This window comes from Cottoperca gobio, chromosome 12, assembly GCF_900634415.1.
Source record: "Cottoperca gobio chromosome 12, fCotGob3.1, whole genome shotgun sequence".
Classification (NCBI taxonomy): Eukaryota; Metazoa; Chordata; class Actinopteri; order Perciformes; family Bovichtidae; genus Cottoperca; species Cottoperca gobio.
In genome coordinates this window covers 1881252-1901619 of record NC_041366.1, presented here as the reverse complement: position 1 = coordinate 1901619, position 20368 = coordinate 1881252, and the positions used below count along the sequence as shown (strand labels likewise).

Genomic DNA, 20368 nt, shown 5'->3' with positions numbered 1-20368 from the left:
GCGTTTGCAGATTGCAACCAACTGAATCCCCCTCCGCTCAGCCCTCTCTTTACAAGACTGCAGTAACACCGTGGTATCTGTCAGGACCTTCACCTCGCTAACAGCCATCCTTACCATAATACTACTTTAGGAGCAATGACATTCAGGCGGCAGCTGGTGTTTTACAAGTGTGTCTGGGAACTACAGTGGCCTTCAGGTAAACCCGCCTTCAGGTGAAAGCTCGAAAGGCCCTCTGCTGTAGAAACATGGCGGTCCAACACGGCGGACTCCGTGGATCTGCTCCCTATGTAGATATGTAGGGCTCATTCTAAGCTAACGAAAACACAACAATTCTTAGTTTCAGGTGATTATACACTAATGAAAACAAAGTTATGAATATTATTATTCAATTTCTGCTAATAGATCCCCCTAAATAGCCTACTATACACTGGCCATTTGATGATGTTTTGGACACCGAGCAGCATTAGTATTCAGTTTGAATCTCCTGACAAATGTCAAATGGGCTGAAAGACGGCGAAAAAGAGTTGGTGATAATTCTCTGTGCAGTTTTCACTACCAGCAACACTTCTGACACGATGCATTCATTTTATCCATTGTTAATGTAAAAATATTGATTAGTGCAACTTTGAGTCATACATACGCTCTTAGGAGGACCTCCATGATCCTCTTTTGGTCGTCCGCAGAATCCTAGTTGGTGACCTTTGACCCCTTCTCAGTGGATGCTGTGATAGGTTTGAAGCATGTTAATACTTCTCCCACTGCTGATAATAAGTAGACTTTGGGGACAATGTTTGTTTTTTACTATTCTAATACAAGGGAAACAAATCGTTGCTGTTCTTGCAGCTACAAGGATGATTGTGACTTATTGTGAACATCCTGAAGCAAAGTATGCAAAAGTCTCCTCCAGCAGTCAACCATTATCCTGACAAGAGGCAGGAGCCACACCCCCTGTACGACGTCAGAGGAGGAGTCGTCAGAAAGGTTTCAATGACCGAAGATAACTTAGCTCTGTTCTCTGTTCGCGGGAGCACAGCTCATTCAGGACAAAGACAGAAGCTGGTCAGAGAAGTGACGGGCTGTCAGTGAGCTGTTGGTGTCCGTCCGCAGCCACAGACACAAAGCTTTGTGAATGGGAAAGGAAGAGGACTTGCCTAACACTCTGACAAACGGGCGCGTGGAGAATATAGCAGCTGAGAAGTTCACGGCTCTTTCTGTAACATCTGGCACTTTCCTGTACTTTAGCTGAAACCGAGAGAAGCTATACATTTAGCTATTCACAAAGACGATTCCAAGTTCCAGCAGTAAGGTGAGTTGGATACATGTCACTGCAGCACCTTCACTTGACGCATATTCACAAACCAACATGCTTCTTGACGCCCTTCGTAGTTTTTATATAGCCCATCTTTGAAAAATCACACTTTTCTTTACATTTTCCCCCATAATGTTTGAACTCATTTGTACTTTCGCCTAACTAGAAAGAAAAACATTAGGCAGTAGAAATATTTTTTTTAAATAATGATAATAATAATAATAATAATAATAATAATAATAATAATAATAATAATAATAATACTTTTAGTAATAATAATAACTAGTAGAAAAATGCTGCCACAAGATACTTTCCTGTTATTTGTTAAGGAATTATTTTCGGAGAACAAAATAGTAACAACTGTAATAATAACAATAACAATAACAGTTATAACAATACTTATTGTTGTTGTTATTATTATCATTACAATTGCTACTGTTTTAATGTTGTTGTTGTTATTAACTATTATTATCATCTTATCAAACATGTTACTGCAGATTTACCTGCTTCTTCATTTAAAAAACCCAGAATACTTTTCTATCTGTGCGGCCTGCTTTGCTTTGTGTGTGTCTCTAGCACTGAAAGCGCATCTTTATAACTTGACTGAAATGTAGTTTCCTGCAAGAGAGCACTTCTGCCACATGAGCTCATGCCCTTGGTGTTAATTAAAGAGAAACGTTTTAATGAAACAGCATGAAGAAAGTGAATGTGCCAGTCTGACCATCACTCTCTACAGTGCTGAGACTGCTTTCAGTCATGTGCACTAAGTAGCTTCCCCAGACCTGTATGACCAGAGGTTATTTGTTAATTGTGTGTGTGTGTGTGTGTGTGTGTGTGTGTGTGTGTGTGTGTGTGTGTGTGTGTGTGTGTGTGTTTGGGATCCATGATTTAATCAGTGTTAAAGTCGGTTAAAGTCAGAAAATATGAATATGAATGCCCATCTCACGAGAAAGTATTGATATTGCTGCAAATGCAATGCAAAAATATATTACGTGTACACGGATATAAAACAGAGAAATACAGCAAATCCATATATTTGAGTAACTGGGACCAGAGAATGTTTTGCATTTTAGGTTGATGAATAACTTAAATCTATTTGCAGATGAATGTTTCTGTTGATTTATCAATGAATTGTTTTACAGTCCTTTCTGTCCTAATCCTAACACATGTAGAAAACTCATTTTCTGCTTGTAGACAATGAGCAGTCATCATTGTGGAAACACTAAAGGCTCAGAGATACTATAATTATTTACTCAATGTGATACATTATTTGATAGCAATACTACTGGATCTGTCACACAATGCCATGACCTCATAACACCTCTAATGCAGCAAGCTTGTGTCCAGAAACATTGCAACAGATAACATATGATAGCATTATACCCATGCCTTTTTATATGAATTAAGATAGTACTGTTGTAATGGAGTCCAGGAATACATTACAATACAATAGTTATTCCTGTATGAGAGGCATCACTTGCATTCAGCTTGTGGAAAATGAGCCATTATTGTCTCTGTCATGCTGCATGCAATTCATCAGTGGGTCCAGAATGTAGTGGAATTGTGTTTCTCTTCATTATCTCCTGTTTCTATTCACTGCTTGATCAGTCAGTTTATTACTAGGGCAGAACACAAGTAGCTGCTTATTCACTAACTTTGTCTTGCATGGGGAGGGCGCAGGTATCTAGTGAAGAGCAATGGAGTGAGAACAAGCTGCCGTCAAGTCAGACAGTTATTATCAGCGTCACCAGTCGATACATAAAGTCACATAAACATGTATTACAAACTAACTGAATAAAATAGGATTTATTCATTCATCCAGCTCTTACTAAGTGTTGCTTATCCAAGCCTGTGCCCTGAATATTTTTGCTTTTCAAGCCACGTTGAATTGTACAAATGGAGGTTAGTCTTTCAGACAATCCCTCCTCAAAGGCATTCATAGTGTAGAAGACGAGAAGTAGTTGTGTGAAGGATGAAAGAAGGAGCTTGAGAGAGAAGTTGAAATCCTTCTCATGTTCTCAACTCCACACACCTGACCAAACACTCCATAAAGTGGGAGGGATTGTCAGACTGTCAGTTTTGGAAAATAACAAAAATTGTCAGATGCAGCCCCAGAAATTCAGCTGCAAGAAAGGAGCTTTCAGACGTTTTAGACGACCCGGGAAGCACTTACATTGTTTCCTGTAAGGGAAGTAAATAAATGGATAAAATAGAGACAGCAGTCAGCAAAATGTAGGCTACTCAAAGAAGTACTCATGATACAGATGTGTTTATCATATTGTATGTTACTGATGTCTTAAAGTGTAAATAGCATTTTAAAGTTATAGCAAGCATTTGATAAACGTACACCAGTGGAAGTGTGTATAAACTTCCCTGTGTGACCGATTTTCACCAAATATATGCTTTGATAAGCTCCTATGTCTGGAACACATCAGTCTCTATAACTCAACATAATATTTTTAGGGAAAATAACAAAGTAGGTCTTCAATTTGAGAATAGTTGTTTTCCCCAGCAGACATTTTGACTTGTCATGGTAGGAAAAGCTCAGCGCAGCGGATCAAAATTAAACGTGTAAACAATGTAAAAGTATTGTTTTTACTTTAGCAAGAGGATAAATGAACCTTGTTCCACACCATAAGTATACATTCATTCTTTTCTCTTAATATTAGAAAGGTTGTCATTTTTTATATAGATTTATAAAGTAGGATGGATTCAGCATGGTCAGCACTTCCTACATATTCAGCAATGTGTACTGTGTATTGTGTTCCCCAGTCAGATTCAACAGAATAATACCACAGACTTGTTATTGTTCACTTTCCACAGTCTGGATTCTCAGTCTTTGTTCACACTGAAATATCAACATCCCTGACACTGATGACACATATCAAGGCTTTGCGTTACAGAAAATGATTAAATGCAGGATTTGCATTCTAATTGGATAAGAATTGTATCTGAAAGCTATTTGGCAAATGTCTTGAAACTTCTTGAATCAACACATGACGATTGCATTGGCTGCACCTCTGCAATTAGCTTCACACGTGGAAACTAAGAATATGTAACTTGTACTCAGATGAAGGAAGTGTAACATTAGTAATGTTGTGTTTACTTTTAAAAGATGCAAGTATTCATTAAAAGCGGCCTCTTATCCTTTTTGGTTGAACCTTGACTGCTGTTTCTTCCCCTTAACATTCATTATATGTCTAAGCATGGGGCACCAGCAACCAGCTGTACAACCCAGAGGAAGTGTTCATATCTATATATAGATGCTCGTAATAACTGCAAGTGAATGACAAAAGGAGAGACAAACTGCAAGGTAGAAGAAGTGTTCATGTTGGTCGATGTTTGATCCATCCAGAAATTGCTTCCACTTTATTTCACACACAGAGGTGGAAGCTGTTGTATCATGTAGACTCTGCATCTGGGGATGTGCCACCCAAAGGAATCTGGCACTGAAGACAGGAAATAGATGGGGGGAGAAACAGCAAGTCCATTGAGGGACAGGGTGACATAAGACATCCTGTGTTGACAAAGTTGTCTTGTTTGAAAGGCTCCTCCAAATGCAGTCAAGAACTTCTGCTTTTTATGCCTTTATTTGGTTAACTTGTGTTCTTCAATTTGACAAAATTCATTGTGCGCTGCTCAGTTGTGTATGGTGTTTTCACATAGTCCTTGTCAACTTATTCATCTATATGATGTATGCAAAATGGATTTAACAGGCGTTTACTTGAGGGGGCATCCTGGTTATGATTGGGCTTTGGATGTAACCCAAATATGCTGGCTGGAGTACTGATAAAAACCAGGAGGCTGTGGCACGGAAATAGTTAGTCAGGAAAACTACAGACATGATGATAAAAGGATTTCTTTGAAAATCTACAAGCTGAAATAAAAGTGAAAGTCTGACACCAGTAAGGCAGAGGGTACATTATACTGTCGCCCTAGTGAGGTGACTCACCTGGTACAGAAATTAAAGAAAGTGGTTGAGATGTTAAATCAAACACACCCCTAAATGTATATAACATTCATACAAAACATGCACACTAACGCACCTGAGACACTTTCAATTATACATTAAAGACTCACCCCATAAGGGAAAGACAGACACAGTAAAGTGGAAACATGCATCATTACAATGCCCAAAAATGACAAGCAGCCATATCAGAAACCTGGATGCTGTAACCAGGAATATGAATGACCAGATTTCTTATGTTCCAGCATGCTAATATTGGGAACACTATAATTGAAGTGGTTTGATTTGAATGTAACATTTGTGAATTAGATAGTTGGACTCACTTTTTTAATTAATTCATGAATAAGTCTTCACTAATAGGAAGGTTTGGTCCTGGTGCAGGAGGCTGTTTGTGGTTTAATGCAGCCTTGGGCTTCTTAACATGGTGTTCCTGTGGCTGATTAGAGCCAGGTGTCTACTCTACAAAATGAGGGTATTGAGGGCAGCATGCTTCACTGCAGAGGACCAGCTGCTGCAATCTCAAATAATCTTGTGGGAAGGCTAGTCGTAAAGCTTAACATGCCCTTGCTGAAATTAGACGCTTTAGAGGACAAATTGTGCTGCTGTTGCTCATTTGGAAAATGAAATCTAGCCCTGCAATTATTTTATGTTGTTGTTGGCGCTAATTATAAATCATGTAAGCGGCTGAAAAGGCAGTGTTGCTGACTCATTGCTGAGTAGCACACACTGCTATGGTTGTACTCAGTGTGATTCAAAAGCAATATTATTCCCAGCTGTGCATGAAATCAGTTCAGTTTTGTAATGGAAAAATTAAGAAAGGACAAATACAGCAAATGTTGCCTGATGGCATACTGTATGTGTAACACTGTTTCCACTAACAACTACAGTAACTTTACTTTTTTTAACTTCCATTTCATTTTGAAACTCTTTTACAATTAGTTAGGGTTTTATTTATATGACGTTAGAAATAGATGATGAGGAATGAGCAGCTGAATCAAATAAACTACATTTCCAGAAAGTGTAGGCCTCTGCATCCTCTCAATGAGCAGCCTCAAAGCTTCAAAGAGCCGCTTGGGACATATTATCAAGTTAAAGTTATTCGTAGGCCCAAAAAGTGTGTGTGTGGTTTTGTATGAGTTGGACACTACTTTGAACTTCTGTGGCTTAAAAGAGCAACTTTGATGTGTGTGTGTGCATGTGCGTGTGCGTGTTGCAGTTTCACTGTTTCACATTCCCTAACCCCACAAGTAAATAGCCCCAAGCTTTTTACCAGGAAGTTCCGAAACCAATCGATTGGATGCCGTGCCAAGAGCCACATTTGGAAAGTCAGGGCTGTGTTCCTGTCTGTCGTAATTCTCTCTACATTCTCTGCACAGTAAATGTACTGAAGATAATATGTGATAACTTGAATGAACTGTTCCTCTTCATACAGGTGTAGTCACACAGTCAAAAACAAAACATAACCTGCTTGGTAGGGGTAATGAATAAAAGAAAATAATCGGGAGTTCATGCCCTAAGTTAATGACCGCTTTAGCAGAGAGGCTTCCATGACAAGTTCTAGTTTTGATTCTACGTTTGTGATCCCAATAACAACAATTTAGTCACCTAACGTCACTTTTTGTACTGACTGAAAATGTTTTAAGAATTATCTAACACCATTTCGAAAAACCTCTAAAAAACACACACACACACACACACACACACACACACACACACACACACACACACGACTTTTGAGGCCGATACCAAATTTTAATATACAGCGTTATATCGATGGATATTCAAACCATTTTTGATTAGGATAATTGTGGATAGAGACATTAATTTCAGAAAAGTAAGTAGTTTGGAGCTTTTCATTTAAGGATGCCATATATTTAACTGTTTCCATTGAATATTTCCACTGTCCTGCTCAATTGTTTGTCCTCTCTTGTCCTGTCTTCAGGTTGCTATGGTGAACAGCAGGGTGGAGGCGCCCACAGTGGCAGTGATGGGCGGGGCCGGGGCTGCAGCGGGGAGGTTGTGCGCAGGATGTGGAGGTCGAATCGCAGACCGCTTCCTGCTCTTCTCCATGGAGCGTTACTGGCACACACGATGTCTCAAGTGCTCCTGCTGCCACGCTCAGCTGGGCGAGTACAGCAGCACCTGCTACAGCAAAGGAGGCATGATCCTCTGCAAGAACGACTACATCAGGTGAGCTCTGATGGTCTTTACATTTGTCAAGTAAATATATACACGATAATTGATTTTTTGTCTTTTCTTTTTTTGATGATGAAACTGACTCCATGTTAGTGTTACTAACGAGGTACTGCATGAGGTAAATTGTCCAAATTGTGAAAGAAGTCCAAGAAAATATCTTCTTATAAATGGTTGTTTCAGACCTACAGTCCAAAATACAAATATATTCAGTTTACTATCACATAAGACAAAGAAAAGCAGCTGGAAATATGTAATGTGAGACCATTTTAACCTGAAAAATTACATAAATTATGAACCAATTTCAAATACACGATGACATTGAGGGACCTGCGACTTGCGACCTGCAAGCTCTATTTTCTTTTATCTCCAGTAGTGCAGGCGAAGGATTGTTCTATTGCACCCATCGTTACCAGCTTCTCTTACACTAAAAGGTCCGAAACATAAAAAGTGAAGCAAATTAATACCCAAATATGAGTAAATACAAAGTGTCTGCCTGATGCCAGCATAGTTCGCTGGTTACGTTTCTTTGCTTACGTCTGTTAAATGTTAATCAATTGATGACTTGCAGCTTCATTAAGCCTTGAGAGGCAAGGGAGCGCTGATAAACAGGAGAAGGCAGCTCAAAGGGAAGAGAGCACTACAGCATGAGCACAAGGGACGCCACACTGCAGGATATGAATGCAGCCAATCAGAGTTCTAGAAAAACGATTACACACAGTTTCTCAAAAACAAAGAACCGGTTTTGCCTTTCCTCATTTACTGCTTTACCACAGCAAAACTTCTCTGCAGAAAGTAATTATTCTGCTTGTGGCCATTTAACCTACTGTAATTTTAGTAGGAAAACATTAGTATTAATTATTTTATTTTGCCAATTTAGTAAAGTTGAGTAACTTGTTGTTAGTCGTTTGTCTGTGAAAAACAAAGCAGGGGAGGGAGAGAACCAACAAAATAATCATCATAGAGAATGTTTCTGAAATAAACACAAACGATGAAGGTCATGTTAAAACTGGTGTAGTAAACATGATATGACATGCCTTTCTTTTGCTCTTTGTAGACTGTGTGGCATGAGGCAGATTGGTGTAACACAGATGGGGACATTGTGGGTGCCCACATCTCCGGGGTAAATACTGGGCTGGATGTTAAAAGCTGCAGCTCAGGCTCTGCTGAGGAGGGCCTGAGACACAGCTGACTTTGTATATCAGGCCAGTCATAATACAGTGGCTTTTAGGACCTCTCTCATGAAAAGATAATGTTCTTACTGTACACTTAAATTACACCGTCATCTGCAACAACAGACACTGTGTAGTCATGAGAGGTCTGTTCTGTATTAAAGAGATTCCACATTCAGTCCACAAGTAAAATGGGTTAGCAATTCAGATGTTTATTCAGGTGCATACCAACATTTTTATTTAGCCTTTATTTATACAGGTAAAATCTCATTGAGACACAGGGTGTCATTCTCAAGAGAGACCTGATCAGATGGTAACAGTAACAAGTTACAGACTTACAGGACACTAAACACTAAGCTATTTTAATTCAGCTATTTTTATACAATTTTAATTCTGCTATATTATATTATTTTAATTCTGCAATTTTATCTGCTATTTTATACTATTTTAATTCAGCTATTTTTATACAATTTTAATTCTGCTACATTATATTATTTTAATTCTGCAATTTTATCTGCTATTTTATACTATTTTAATTTGGCTATTTTTATAATTATAATATAAACTTCAGACTCATTTACATCTACACTGTGATTATTGTACTGTAAATGCTCTTATTCTGTCCTTGTACTAATTGTTATGTTTTTGCTGTGAAGCACTTTGGGCTACAATTCTTGTATGAAAGGTGCTATACAAATAAAGCTTATTATTATTATTATTATTATTATTATTATTATTATTATTATTATTATTATTATTATTATTATTATTATTATTATTAAACACAGAGGCAACAGTCAAATAAAACATCATAAAAAAATCGTCATTGAAAGTGCAAAGTGCGTAGAATTAGGTATTGCAAGAACAAACATAGACAGATGATTTCTCCAGATTGTTTTAAATGAGTTTAAAATCTCCTCAGGGCATCAAGCTGGGCAGCTTAAGTTCCTGCTGAAAATGCTCCTGATCAATATTTATGTGGTACTACAGTGGCGTTACTCCAAATTAGAAGTTGGATGTGGATTAGGTTCCCGAAGTATTTGTGTCTAGCCCCGTTGAGCTTCTTCAAATTATTCTAAACCGAACAGGGCCGTCTTACTGTACATGGCACAAATCTGGCTCCAAACGGCCCAAAGGGAATTCTTAGCTAACTCAAAAAATGTGGTTATGTCCCAATGTCCACTGGACGTGGCTGTGACATGTTTGTGCTCCATCGCTGCTGCCAGATACCATCAGCTGCCAGTCTAGGCAGTGTGCCACTCAATACCTTTACCTGAGAGGATGCATCTAAGAAGCAGTCAACCAGCCTGTTATGTTTAGAGTTGTTTTGTTTTGTGTTTTGTGTTGTTTTACAAGAATTTAATACACATTTATAATGTTCTACATTATGCCATGATAAATAAACAGAATTGAAGGTATTTAGAAAAGGAATGCATACATTTGCTTGTTAACCCACTGAAACAAGCATTTACGGGTGCTACATTTTAACCTTAAGTGAGAGAGAGCATGAATTTTACTTGACTTCTGCCTCAAGATAGCACACATCTGCCTCACAAGTCACTAACTAGACTTCACTTGACTTGGCTGAGTAGATTCTATTTTGAATGGGTTTCTATTTGCTGGGTTGTGATGTATTTATTGTCAATTGCCTGTTTTTAAATTGCTGAATAGCATAACAATTTTGCATAGAAGGGTTGTTTAGAATTGCTTTTTTTAAGTTGATGAGCTTGATTATTACTTATGTTTGTTTATTTGGTGTATTTCTACTTGTGTACTGTTTCTCAGTTGTGCCTGGCGTGGACTTAACTATTGACCTACCACTTGGCATTCATCTGTTCAGTTCTGTGGCTGTGATTAACAAAAAAAAAGAAAAAAAGGGAGAAGACAAGCTCATAAATGTGTATGAAAAGGCTTAAAGTGAAAGTTGGACTTGCTAATTCAGAGAAAGTCTCAGTAGCTCTCAAAGTGTCTGACATAATTAAAACATATCATCCTTTGGTTTGATTAATTAAAGATGCACGGGACCCAAAGCACGGGGTTAGTGGGACCCAACCCTGAGCGAAGGTGGAATGGAAAGTGCTGACCTAAGACCTGGTTCGGGTCGGGTCCTCCGATTCTTGCCTCTCATGTCAGTAAAGCAGGGTGAGATGTAACTGAGCCTTGAGAAGAGTGTGTGTGTGTGTGTGTGTGTGTGTGTGTGTGGGGGGGGTTAATTACGGAGAACAGGAATCCTCTCAGGCGTACTCATTAAATGACTGTTTGGATTAAGATAAAAAATTCATTACTCTGTGCAGTCATTGAAAGTGAGAGACAGGAAGCACCCAGACTGGTGAGGTAAGTGTCACAAGAGCTTGTAATGATGACAGGGGCTTCCTATTAAAACTGCAACCTGCTGCAGTTCAGGTGCTGACATGCATCCAGCTCTGGCAGATCAGGGCTGACAGCTGCTGTGTGCTGCTACATTCAAAGAACAGAGAGGTGACTTCCTCTTCTTTGGTTTAATGTGTTTGTTAAATGTGCTTTTTGTTTGGAGCTGTTGTTTAAAGTTGCAGAAGTTTTTATCTATAACTGTGCATTTTAATTAGATGTGCATATAAATAAGAATTGATATATGGTGTGGGAAAGAATGTGGAGGAACCCTGCAGTAATTTCCAAGTTGGTCAGATTCAGAAATATACAATTGAAAATCCTTCACAGAGCATATATCACTCCCCTCAGAAAAAAATAGATCCAAGCTCCTCTGATCTCTGCTGCCATGGTTAGTGGGAACCTTGCTTCATATGTGGTGTCTTGTCTGTTTCATACGATTTCAGAAATAATGAAGATAAATCTCCCTATTTGTCCTATTGTTGGCTTGCCAGGGCATAGGGCAGCACAGCCAAGTTCAATAAAAGACAGGCTGCTAAAAGAATGATTTTGTTAGATTGGAAGATTTGTAAGCCAAAAGGTTTTTGAATGGTTATTGGAATGTTTTAATCTTATGGTATGGATAGAGTAACTCATATGATCAGCAATACTAAATACAATTCTGGAATGAATTGGGATCAAGTTTAGGAATTAATTTCAGCACTACGTACTGTATGTGTAGTTAATACAGACTATTACTGAGCAGCCCTCCAGTATGTGAATATAATTTGAAACCTTGGTTCCCAGATACAGATGTTTGCGTCATTGGTTGTTTATTTACTTTTTTTTATGTCTATCTTGTAAAAATGGTCAAGTGTGAAAAGAACATAAAAAAGGAGGTATACGAAAAACTTAAGATACTATATAATATGGAATATCTTTGAACTGTCTAGTTGTTATAATGCAATATTGTATTGTAATTAAATCAATTAACACCTTTTTCTGTTGTACTCTTAAACGACCAACATAAATAAATAAATGGGGCAAACACACTGCACAACAGTTAAAAATCAACACAGAACTCTGTAAAGGTACGATGGCGACAGTCCCACAGCAACATTATTAATTATCTAAGCGTCTTTGAGTTTCTAGAAAAGCTCTATACAAATCTAATGTATTATTATTATTATTATTATTATTATTATTATTATTATTATTAGTATTATTAGTATTATTATTATGAGTCACAGGCTGTATTATAAAGTGCAACCAACAGTTCTATGAATTTTGAGTGGTACATCGGCACCAATATAATTTCAATCTGCATTGCACACAGTGTTGTGTGGGAACGGAGAGCATAACAGACAGTATCTAAAGGGGGCTTAAATAATGGTTAAATCATTTTGGGCTAAGTTACCTGCTGTGAACGCTGTACATCTACTCAACACTCAGAACCAGGACACAGAGATCTCCTTCATCAACTGAAAACAAAATGACAGGACTCTAAACTTTCCAACGTGAAAATAATTATCTAACAGTCAATTAGCACAAAACTAGGACTGAAAACAGTGCGGCTTTTGTTCCAAAACAGAAAATTCCATTCAGAGAACGGATCAGCCAGCTGCAGATTTCACAGCTGTATGTCTAATTTGAATTTGAACCCCTTCTTACAAGAACACCTGGTGAAGTGCATAATCAGTTAATGCAGAAAGAAATGGACAAGCTGTGGACCACTGGGCTATAATGATGCTGTATCAAATAAAACAAATTCAAATCAAATGTATTTATATAGCCCAATATCACAAATTACACATTTGTCTCAGTGGGCTTTACAGACTGTACAGGATACAACACCCTATGTCCTTAGACCCTCACACCACACAAGGAAAAACTCCCTCAAAGAAACCCCACCAGGGCCAGGGCAACAAATGCAGCCATGATTCATGATCCAGACGTAACCATTACCTGCCAGATGAGACAGAAACATCAGAAACTGCTGCTGAGTTGGTAACATGCATTTAAAGGACAGGATGTGCATACAGATAGAGAAGGAGAGGAGGAGAGAGAGATGGGGAGAGAAGGAGGAGGGGGATGTAAGTGCCCCGGCACTCTAAGCCTGTAGCAGCATAACTAGGGGCTGCCTGAGCCAGCCCTAAATATAAGCTTTATCAAAGAGGAAAGTCTTTAGCCTGCTCTTAAATGTGGAGATTGTATCTGCCTCCCGAACACAAACTGGAAGCTGGTTCCACTGGAGAGGAGCTTGATAGCTGAAGGCTCTGGCTCCCATTGTACTCTTAGAGACTCTAGGAACTACAAGTAACCCTGCAGTCTGGGAGCGCAATGCTCTAGTTGGTTTATAAGGTTCTATGAGATCTTTAAGATATGCTGGAGCCTGACCATTAATTGCTTTGTAAATCAGGAGAAGGATTTTAAATTATATTCTGTATTTTATTGGGAGCCAGTGCAGAGCAGCTAATACAGGAGTAATATGATCCCGTTTCCTTGTTCTTGTCAATACACGTGCCGCTGCATTTTGGATCAACTGAAGAGTCTTACGGGACTTTTTGGACAACCTGATAACAATGAGTTGCAGTAATCCAGCCTTGAAGTAACAAATGCATGGACTAGTTTTTCTGCATCGTTTTGAGACGGGATGCGTCTTATTTTTGCAATGCAGAGATTCCTTACAGTGGTGCTGGAGGCCAAATTAATGCCATCCAGAGTTACTATGTCATTAGAAAATGCGTTTCGGAGGCATTTGGGGCCAAGTATGATAACTTCAGTTTTGTCTGTGTTTAAATCTATGCTAAATAAGAGATAGCCTTTTTGTTATGTTCTTTTTGTCAGTTAGGGACAATGCCAGCTCAGTTAACTTCACGTAGCCAAACCGCTGTTTCATTGAGGTCTGGATGAAGTGCAGTTTGGTTATCTGTTAGCTAGAGTCATTTTATTGAGTAACTGGGTAATTTAAAATGAACTTTTAAAGTGATACACTTTAAATCTACCTTTTGATTATTAAACAGTGACTCACTCTAGGCTTGAAAGACTGTAAACAGATTGTAGTTTGCTCCATTACAAAGAACAGCAAATGGTCTGATTGACTTCCTGCCACTTACAATAAAATCCAATAGTTACAAGTGTTCCCTCCTACAGTGCCTTCTTTGGAGTTTGGAGATTTGCAGAGGGTGACGGAAATAGACACAGACATCTTAACAAAAAATAAATCAGATAGTCGTGAAATGATCAGTTCCTTGTCAAAAACAACATGCACATTGGCAGCAAAGTGCTGATGTAGCTGTTGATGCAATGGTTTTAACACAGTTGAAATGACAGACTTGTGCCATGTTTTAATGTGCAGGCTGTTTGGACACAGTGGAGCCTGCAGTGCTTGTGGACAGTCTATACCTGCAAGTGAGATGGTGATGCGAGCACAAGGCAATGTTTACCACCTTAAGGTGAGTGTCACTCCAGCATTGACATGACCATAGATCTTCCTGATGTTATTAATGAGCTCATCGTGATAATAACTTGGTAATATATAATTACATGTGACACTGTTCCTCTCTGTTTTTCCCAGTGTTTTACCTGTGCGACCTGTAGGAACCGGCTGGTCCCTGGCGATCGCTTTCACTACGTCAATGGGACGATCTTCTGTGAACATGACCGGCCGGGAGGAGGTCTGCTCAGTGGACATCCAACTCCCCTGCAGGCCAACAGCATGATGTCTGACCAGAAGGTGAGAGGTCATGTGATGCTACCAAGCATTTCTTTATCCATGTTTTATAATGAGCATAAAAAGGTAACTTTGGGCAACAGGGTATAGTGTTGTTCTCTTTGTTCACACAAAACGAAGGAAATAAAGGGAGGTAAAAAAAACTTGATGGTGCCATCGGTTCATAGAACTGATGGTGTGGTGTGAACATTGAAACACAGGCTGTCAACAATTTATTAATATGGCAATCAGGAATGGAAGAACTGATGATTTTTTTCTATACACACAAAGGATACATAACAAAGCACAAACACTAACAAAGGAGTAAATTAGTAAAGTAAATCAAGTCATTAAATCAATTAATGCATCGATATCTTGGGATTTACAACCTTTAGGATTTAATATAATGTAATATACAACAATCCATAAACTCCTTAATTGATCCATAACATTTTAACCAATGAAATAAGATTGTTAAATGTCTGTTAAATTCTGTATGTTTAAAAAATGCAAGTCACAGTAACATTACCACGACAACAAATCGGAAGTCACCTTGTTACTTTAATTACACATTGGATTAAGATTAGGCTTCAGGATCTGCGTTCAAATTTATTTGTACAAATGACATGTTAGTCCTCATTTGTTCAAAGGTAATTTTTTTCCAAAAATGTGAGCCCTAGTTCAAGCCAATCACAACAACGCACCCCTCTCAAGACCATAACAACATAATACAAGTCTTGCCCAAGTGAAGAATCTGTTTACATTTTTTGAACACTAGAAATGGTGGAAATCTCGGTACAGCATACCTTCTTAATTCAGTACTATTCAGAATTTATAGCACTGTGCTTGTATACTGTACATAACTCTTGCTTGGCGATGCAATTTGAAAAGAAATCAATAGCACCTAGGTTGGACATTTTGACTTAATACTTAAATCATAAATCAAGTTTAATACAAATGCAAAATTAGCAAATTGACAAAAGAAAATGAAAATTAATGTGCATTTCCATTCACTACTGTTAAGCAAATATTATAAATGGGGTGCTTTGAGATAAATAGCTACTGGCCTTATTCTCCAGTCAGGATATGGCACAACAAAATGAAAGGAGCGCCAGTTGCATCCAAGGATTACTTATGCAGAAATGTATAATGAGCATAACAACAGGTGGTTGGAAACTCTCTCACTGTATGGTTCTAACATTTACATCCTCTTCTCTCCACTGATTACAGGTCTGCTGAGGAAGAGGAGGAAAAACCAAATGTGTGCCTTCTCCCCCACCTTCCTCCTCTGTCTCTCCTTCACCCTCTTCCTCTACCTGTAAATCCGGCCATTGGTTGACCATCCTCCAGTCTGATGTACTGTCACTCCACAGTCTGGATGAAGTCATTACTGCGACTCGTTTAGATTTCAACATCCCAACAGAAACTGGCTTCTCTTAGCAGACTGTGAGGAGTGAAATCTGGACCTGCAGTACTCTGTTGGAGAGATGAGGATGCTGAGGATGGTTGGAATTTATTTATACAGTAGACTGTTGTCTATTGTGAACTGTGGCAATATTACTGATAAGAACTGGCATGGATAACAGGAAAAATGGAAGACTGCCATGGAATTATCAAATTTGGGTGATTCCATCATCCATTACCTTTACCCAGCTAGCCAGTTACAGTGGGCATTGAATACAGTGGGAAGACCGACCGAAATGCGTTTCCTTCAGGAGGTGAAATATATTTCCAACATCACAAAGACCACACACATAGTTTGATAATTATTTCAGTTTGAGGGGGAAACAAAGTATGGATCTCCTAAATCTTTATTGCAGCTGCTGGATGTTTTCTTCCCCTTCCCCACTCCACGAGACAGGTGAACAAGAAAACATCTGTATTGATACCTACACTATTTCTCTGTTTAATTCTCTTTGAAATATTCAACAAATATATTAGTCTTCAGATTTTTCTACCAGTGTGTTGAGGAAAGTGATAGTTGCCCTCTGTTGGTAGCGTTCCCAGCTCCGACAGAAGCAGATTGAATTCTCTATTCACAATTTTTGTACAAAACTGATCTCAGGCAACATTGCAGTAATAAAGGACCATACTTTTTTTTTTCTGTTATAGCCCATTAACTGTCTTGTGTTCAACTCAACAAACATTGCTGCGCAAAGTAGGTAATTTATCCCAATCAATGATTTACAACCTTTTAATTACAACATGAACATTTTATACTGGCATGGACTAGCTGGAAGGAAATAATTAGTGTCTAAAACTGGAATATATGCTTTTGAAAATGGTCATCTTCATGAACTTTTGTGCATACCTTTATGTTGTCCTGAGGATGAGATGGAATGCCTTAACATTTCCTCTAACATCATCAGGTCAACATTTTTATTTGTCCAATACTTTGTGACCAAATATCGGCAAAACTGCAAAATCAGCCTCAGCTGTACTTTGTGTTTCGTGCTACAGTAATTAGCATGACAGCAAATGTTAGCATGCTAACAATGTAAACTAAAAGGGTGAACATGGTAGACATTACCTGATAATCATCAGCATGTTAAAGAAAAATTATGGTTTATTACAACTTTAATTTTATTGTTGTTGCTTTGGATTTCAGAACACAGCGACGTTGCTAAGAAAAATAAATCCAACAGTGCAAGCAACCAGCAGTCAGGTTGTAAACAAATCCTCAGCTTAGCCAAAACACCTGTTTCGCATGTTAACAGCCCATTAAATGGTCATTATCAGTTGTTATCACTACCATTATAATGCTTCAGACAGGGCAAACTACACCTACCCTCACGTTGTGAAACAGTCACTGTTTTAAAGTCCGGGTAAATCAAAAGCCTCTTATGCTGTGCTTCAATTTGCGTACTTCTGTTCTTCTTTTGTACTTATTTTGTACTTCTGTACTCACCCTCAACGGTCGCTATCCTGGCTCTGTGAGAGGGGAGGGACCAGCAGTGATGGCGGTGGCTCCTGTGAACAGCGCACTACACAAATATAAGTTATGAATGTGAATTATTTTTCACTAAGTATCACTAAACTGTTGTTGGATAGAAGCCATCAGTATGTTTATTGTGGTAATTTAGTTAGTCTTTAATGATTAAGTACCGCAAACAATTACTCTGCTAGCTAACAGCGGGGATCGACATTTCCGGTGAGTGCACAACATTACCATGTTCAAATTCACGCACTACGTAGTTAAATGCATAGTGTACACAGTGTACTACATTGCCGTGTACTAACCTCAGTATCCAAATTAAGTTAATGGGCTATTACAGGCAAAATCCCCAGTAAAGTCCTTTCAGGCAGCGATGCAACTTACAATTGGTTTAAGTCATCTTAACTAGAAGAACAAGGTCTCTAACAGTGGGGGTTCTTCCTTTATTTTATTGTTTTGTATTTCCCCAAAGGCCTGTGATTCCAAAAACTAAGCTTTTCTGGATTTATAATCATTTCTACACAATCATTGGAGATATACATAGTGATTTTTGTCTTTGGTAGGAATGCAACTGAAGTACAGGGCCTGGAAGATCAATGCTCTCCCTCCATATTCATTTATTTTCTTAATACTTTATTATGATGTACCTTCTCTTCATCAGCTGTTGATGGCAGTTCCAGACATCATGAGTACTTTTGGGGTTAATTAGTGTTTGGAAGTGTGTTTGGAAAGAAGATTCTACATGAGATTTAGCAGCAGTAATGTACACTGTACTTTCTAAATGTTTATTGCAGCAATGGTCAAGTTCTTACAATTTAAACTGATCTGTTCATAGTTTATGAATAAGTAAAGGAAGATTGGAAAGATATGTTTAAAGTGCACTAATATCATGTTATGTTGTGTGCTACAGAATATGAATGATGTTTTCTGTGTTGCAGTTTGTGTTGCTTCTTTTCAACCAAGAGTGTTATTAATAATAATAAGTCTCAGAAGAACTAATGATAATTTAGCCATTCAGCTGTGTCTTATATGTGATGAGTGTGTTGAGGATGATCTGGCTAAAGCTACGGAAAGTGTGTGGCAACGAATTACAGGTAGCCGATGCAGACTGAGGAGTAAGTAAGAAATGCTTGTGGTTCTCAGACAAACATGGCTGATTACCCACAGGAATGGGATTTCAAAGGCCTGAGTCGAAGCCATTACAGAAGCAATTAAAGTGGGATGCGCTGGAGGCCTGCATGGGCTTTAGCTGCACTCCAGTGTTGCAGCCTAATGAGGCCTAATCTGGTGAGCTGGTCTAATTAAAAGGGAGGGAGCTTTTTCCTGTGGGCACCAGGCAGTCAGCAGTTTGTGCTCTCCATAGCTGTCTGAGGGTAAAAGGCAAAGTCCAAGTCAGAAAATGCATTGTTTTCAACCATGAAACGTTTCATATTCCTCCATTCCCTGTCCGTTCAAATTAAAATATTTAACTTGACATTTTTAACATCTTTTCTGGTCTCTGATCTTTCCAAGGTCTCTACTCTGGTTTGTCGTGATTGCTTTTTGGCACGAAATGTGCCTTTAAATTGGCCTTTTTTCTGTGTACATTTGGCATGGAAACTACACTATCATCTCTTCCATGCTTATTTTAGGATCTCTCCTTTTCCATATTGTTTGTGTGGCTTTCTACAGAGCAAAATTAAATTCAGATTTGAAGCAGGCAGAACGGGTTGAGGCACATATGAATAGCCAGCTGTGACTCTTCAAATTAACAGCCCGCAGAATTCAGCAGCTCGTCTCACATGGTAAGTCCAATTAGCTTCACATTCACAGAAACAATGAGGCTTTTAATGGTAGTGTTTCAAAGTGCTCTTTCATAACGATGGAGGGGGAGCACATTCCTTTGGTTTTTCCGTCATGACTCCAAACCTGAGTCACACAAGTTTCTTCTGAATCCAATATTATTGTTTTGTCGGGCTGTTGCTTCAGATCACCATGAAGATTCAGTGAATAATGAATAAATAATAATGAATTGAATGAATGAATAAAAAAGCCAAAATACAGTTTCTCCCAACACAGTTAGCTTGTGTTCATTTCAATTAAAGGGTTGCTCAAATCTCACTTACCTCTTGTGGTACTGTATGTATTTCTCTTAATGGATAATGCAAAATTGCATTTTAAAGCAGGACCTGATATTCATCTGAGTGGAGACATTTTAGCTCTAGAAATGGAAATGTTAGTCAGTCCACCACTTCGGCCCAAAATGGATGTCTTGACAAATATTGGCTGGATTGCTATGACAAATTTAAACAAATACTCACGGTTTGATGACACCTTAACTTTTCATCTAGCACCATCAACAGGTCCAAACATCTGTCCAATAGTCATCCAATAGTTTATGATCAAATACCGGCAAAACTAACGACATTGCCTTTTTGTGATCATCTTTTAAATAAACAATTTACAACAAGCAGATAAAAAACATTCCCCACACCCCCAAGAGATCGCAAAATAATCAGGTCGATATTGTTCCAGTGACACAGTGATAGAAGTCACTTCTTGAAGGCTCACAAACAAAAAGCATGTTAGAAATGATCTAAGACTAAAACTAAATATGTAAAGACTCCAGGCCCCTGAAAACTGGATTCAAACATAAGAAATAAATATACATGTCAATAAAGAATTCAATCAAGTTAATTTCTCTCTGAAGCTGATTAAGACCAAGTCTCAAAAAGCCCCCTGAATTCTAACAATA

At 38.4% G+C, this 20368-nt stretch overlaps 1 protein-coding gene across 1 annotated transcript; it reads left to right on the top strand.

Annotated features, from left to right (window-relative positions):
- The first annotated feature begins 1050 nt into the window (after positions 1 to 1050).
- Positions 1051 to 19100, top strand: lmo4a (LIM domain only 4a). Its single transcript, XM_029443996.1, has 5 exons — positions 1051 to 1306; positions 7219 to 7466; positions 14346 to 14442; positions 14565 to 14723; positions 15930 to 19100. The coding sequence occupies exons 2-5, from the start codon at positions 7225 to 7227 to the stop codon at positions 15936 to 15938; spliced, it is 507 nt and encodes a 168-aa protein (XP_029299856.1). The 5' UTR covers positions 1051 to 1306; positions 7219 to 7224; the 3' UTR covers positions 15939 to 19100.
- The last annotated feature ends 1268 nt before the right edge of the window (positions 19101 to 20368 follow it).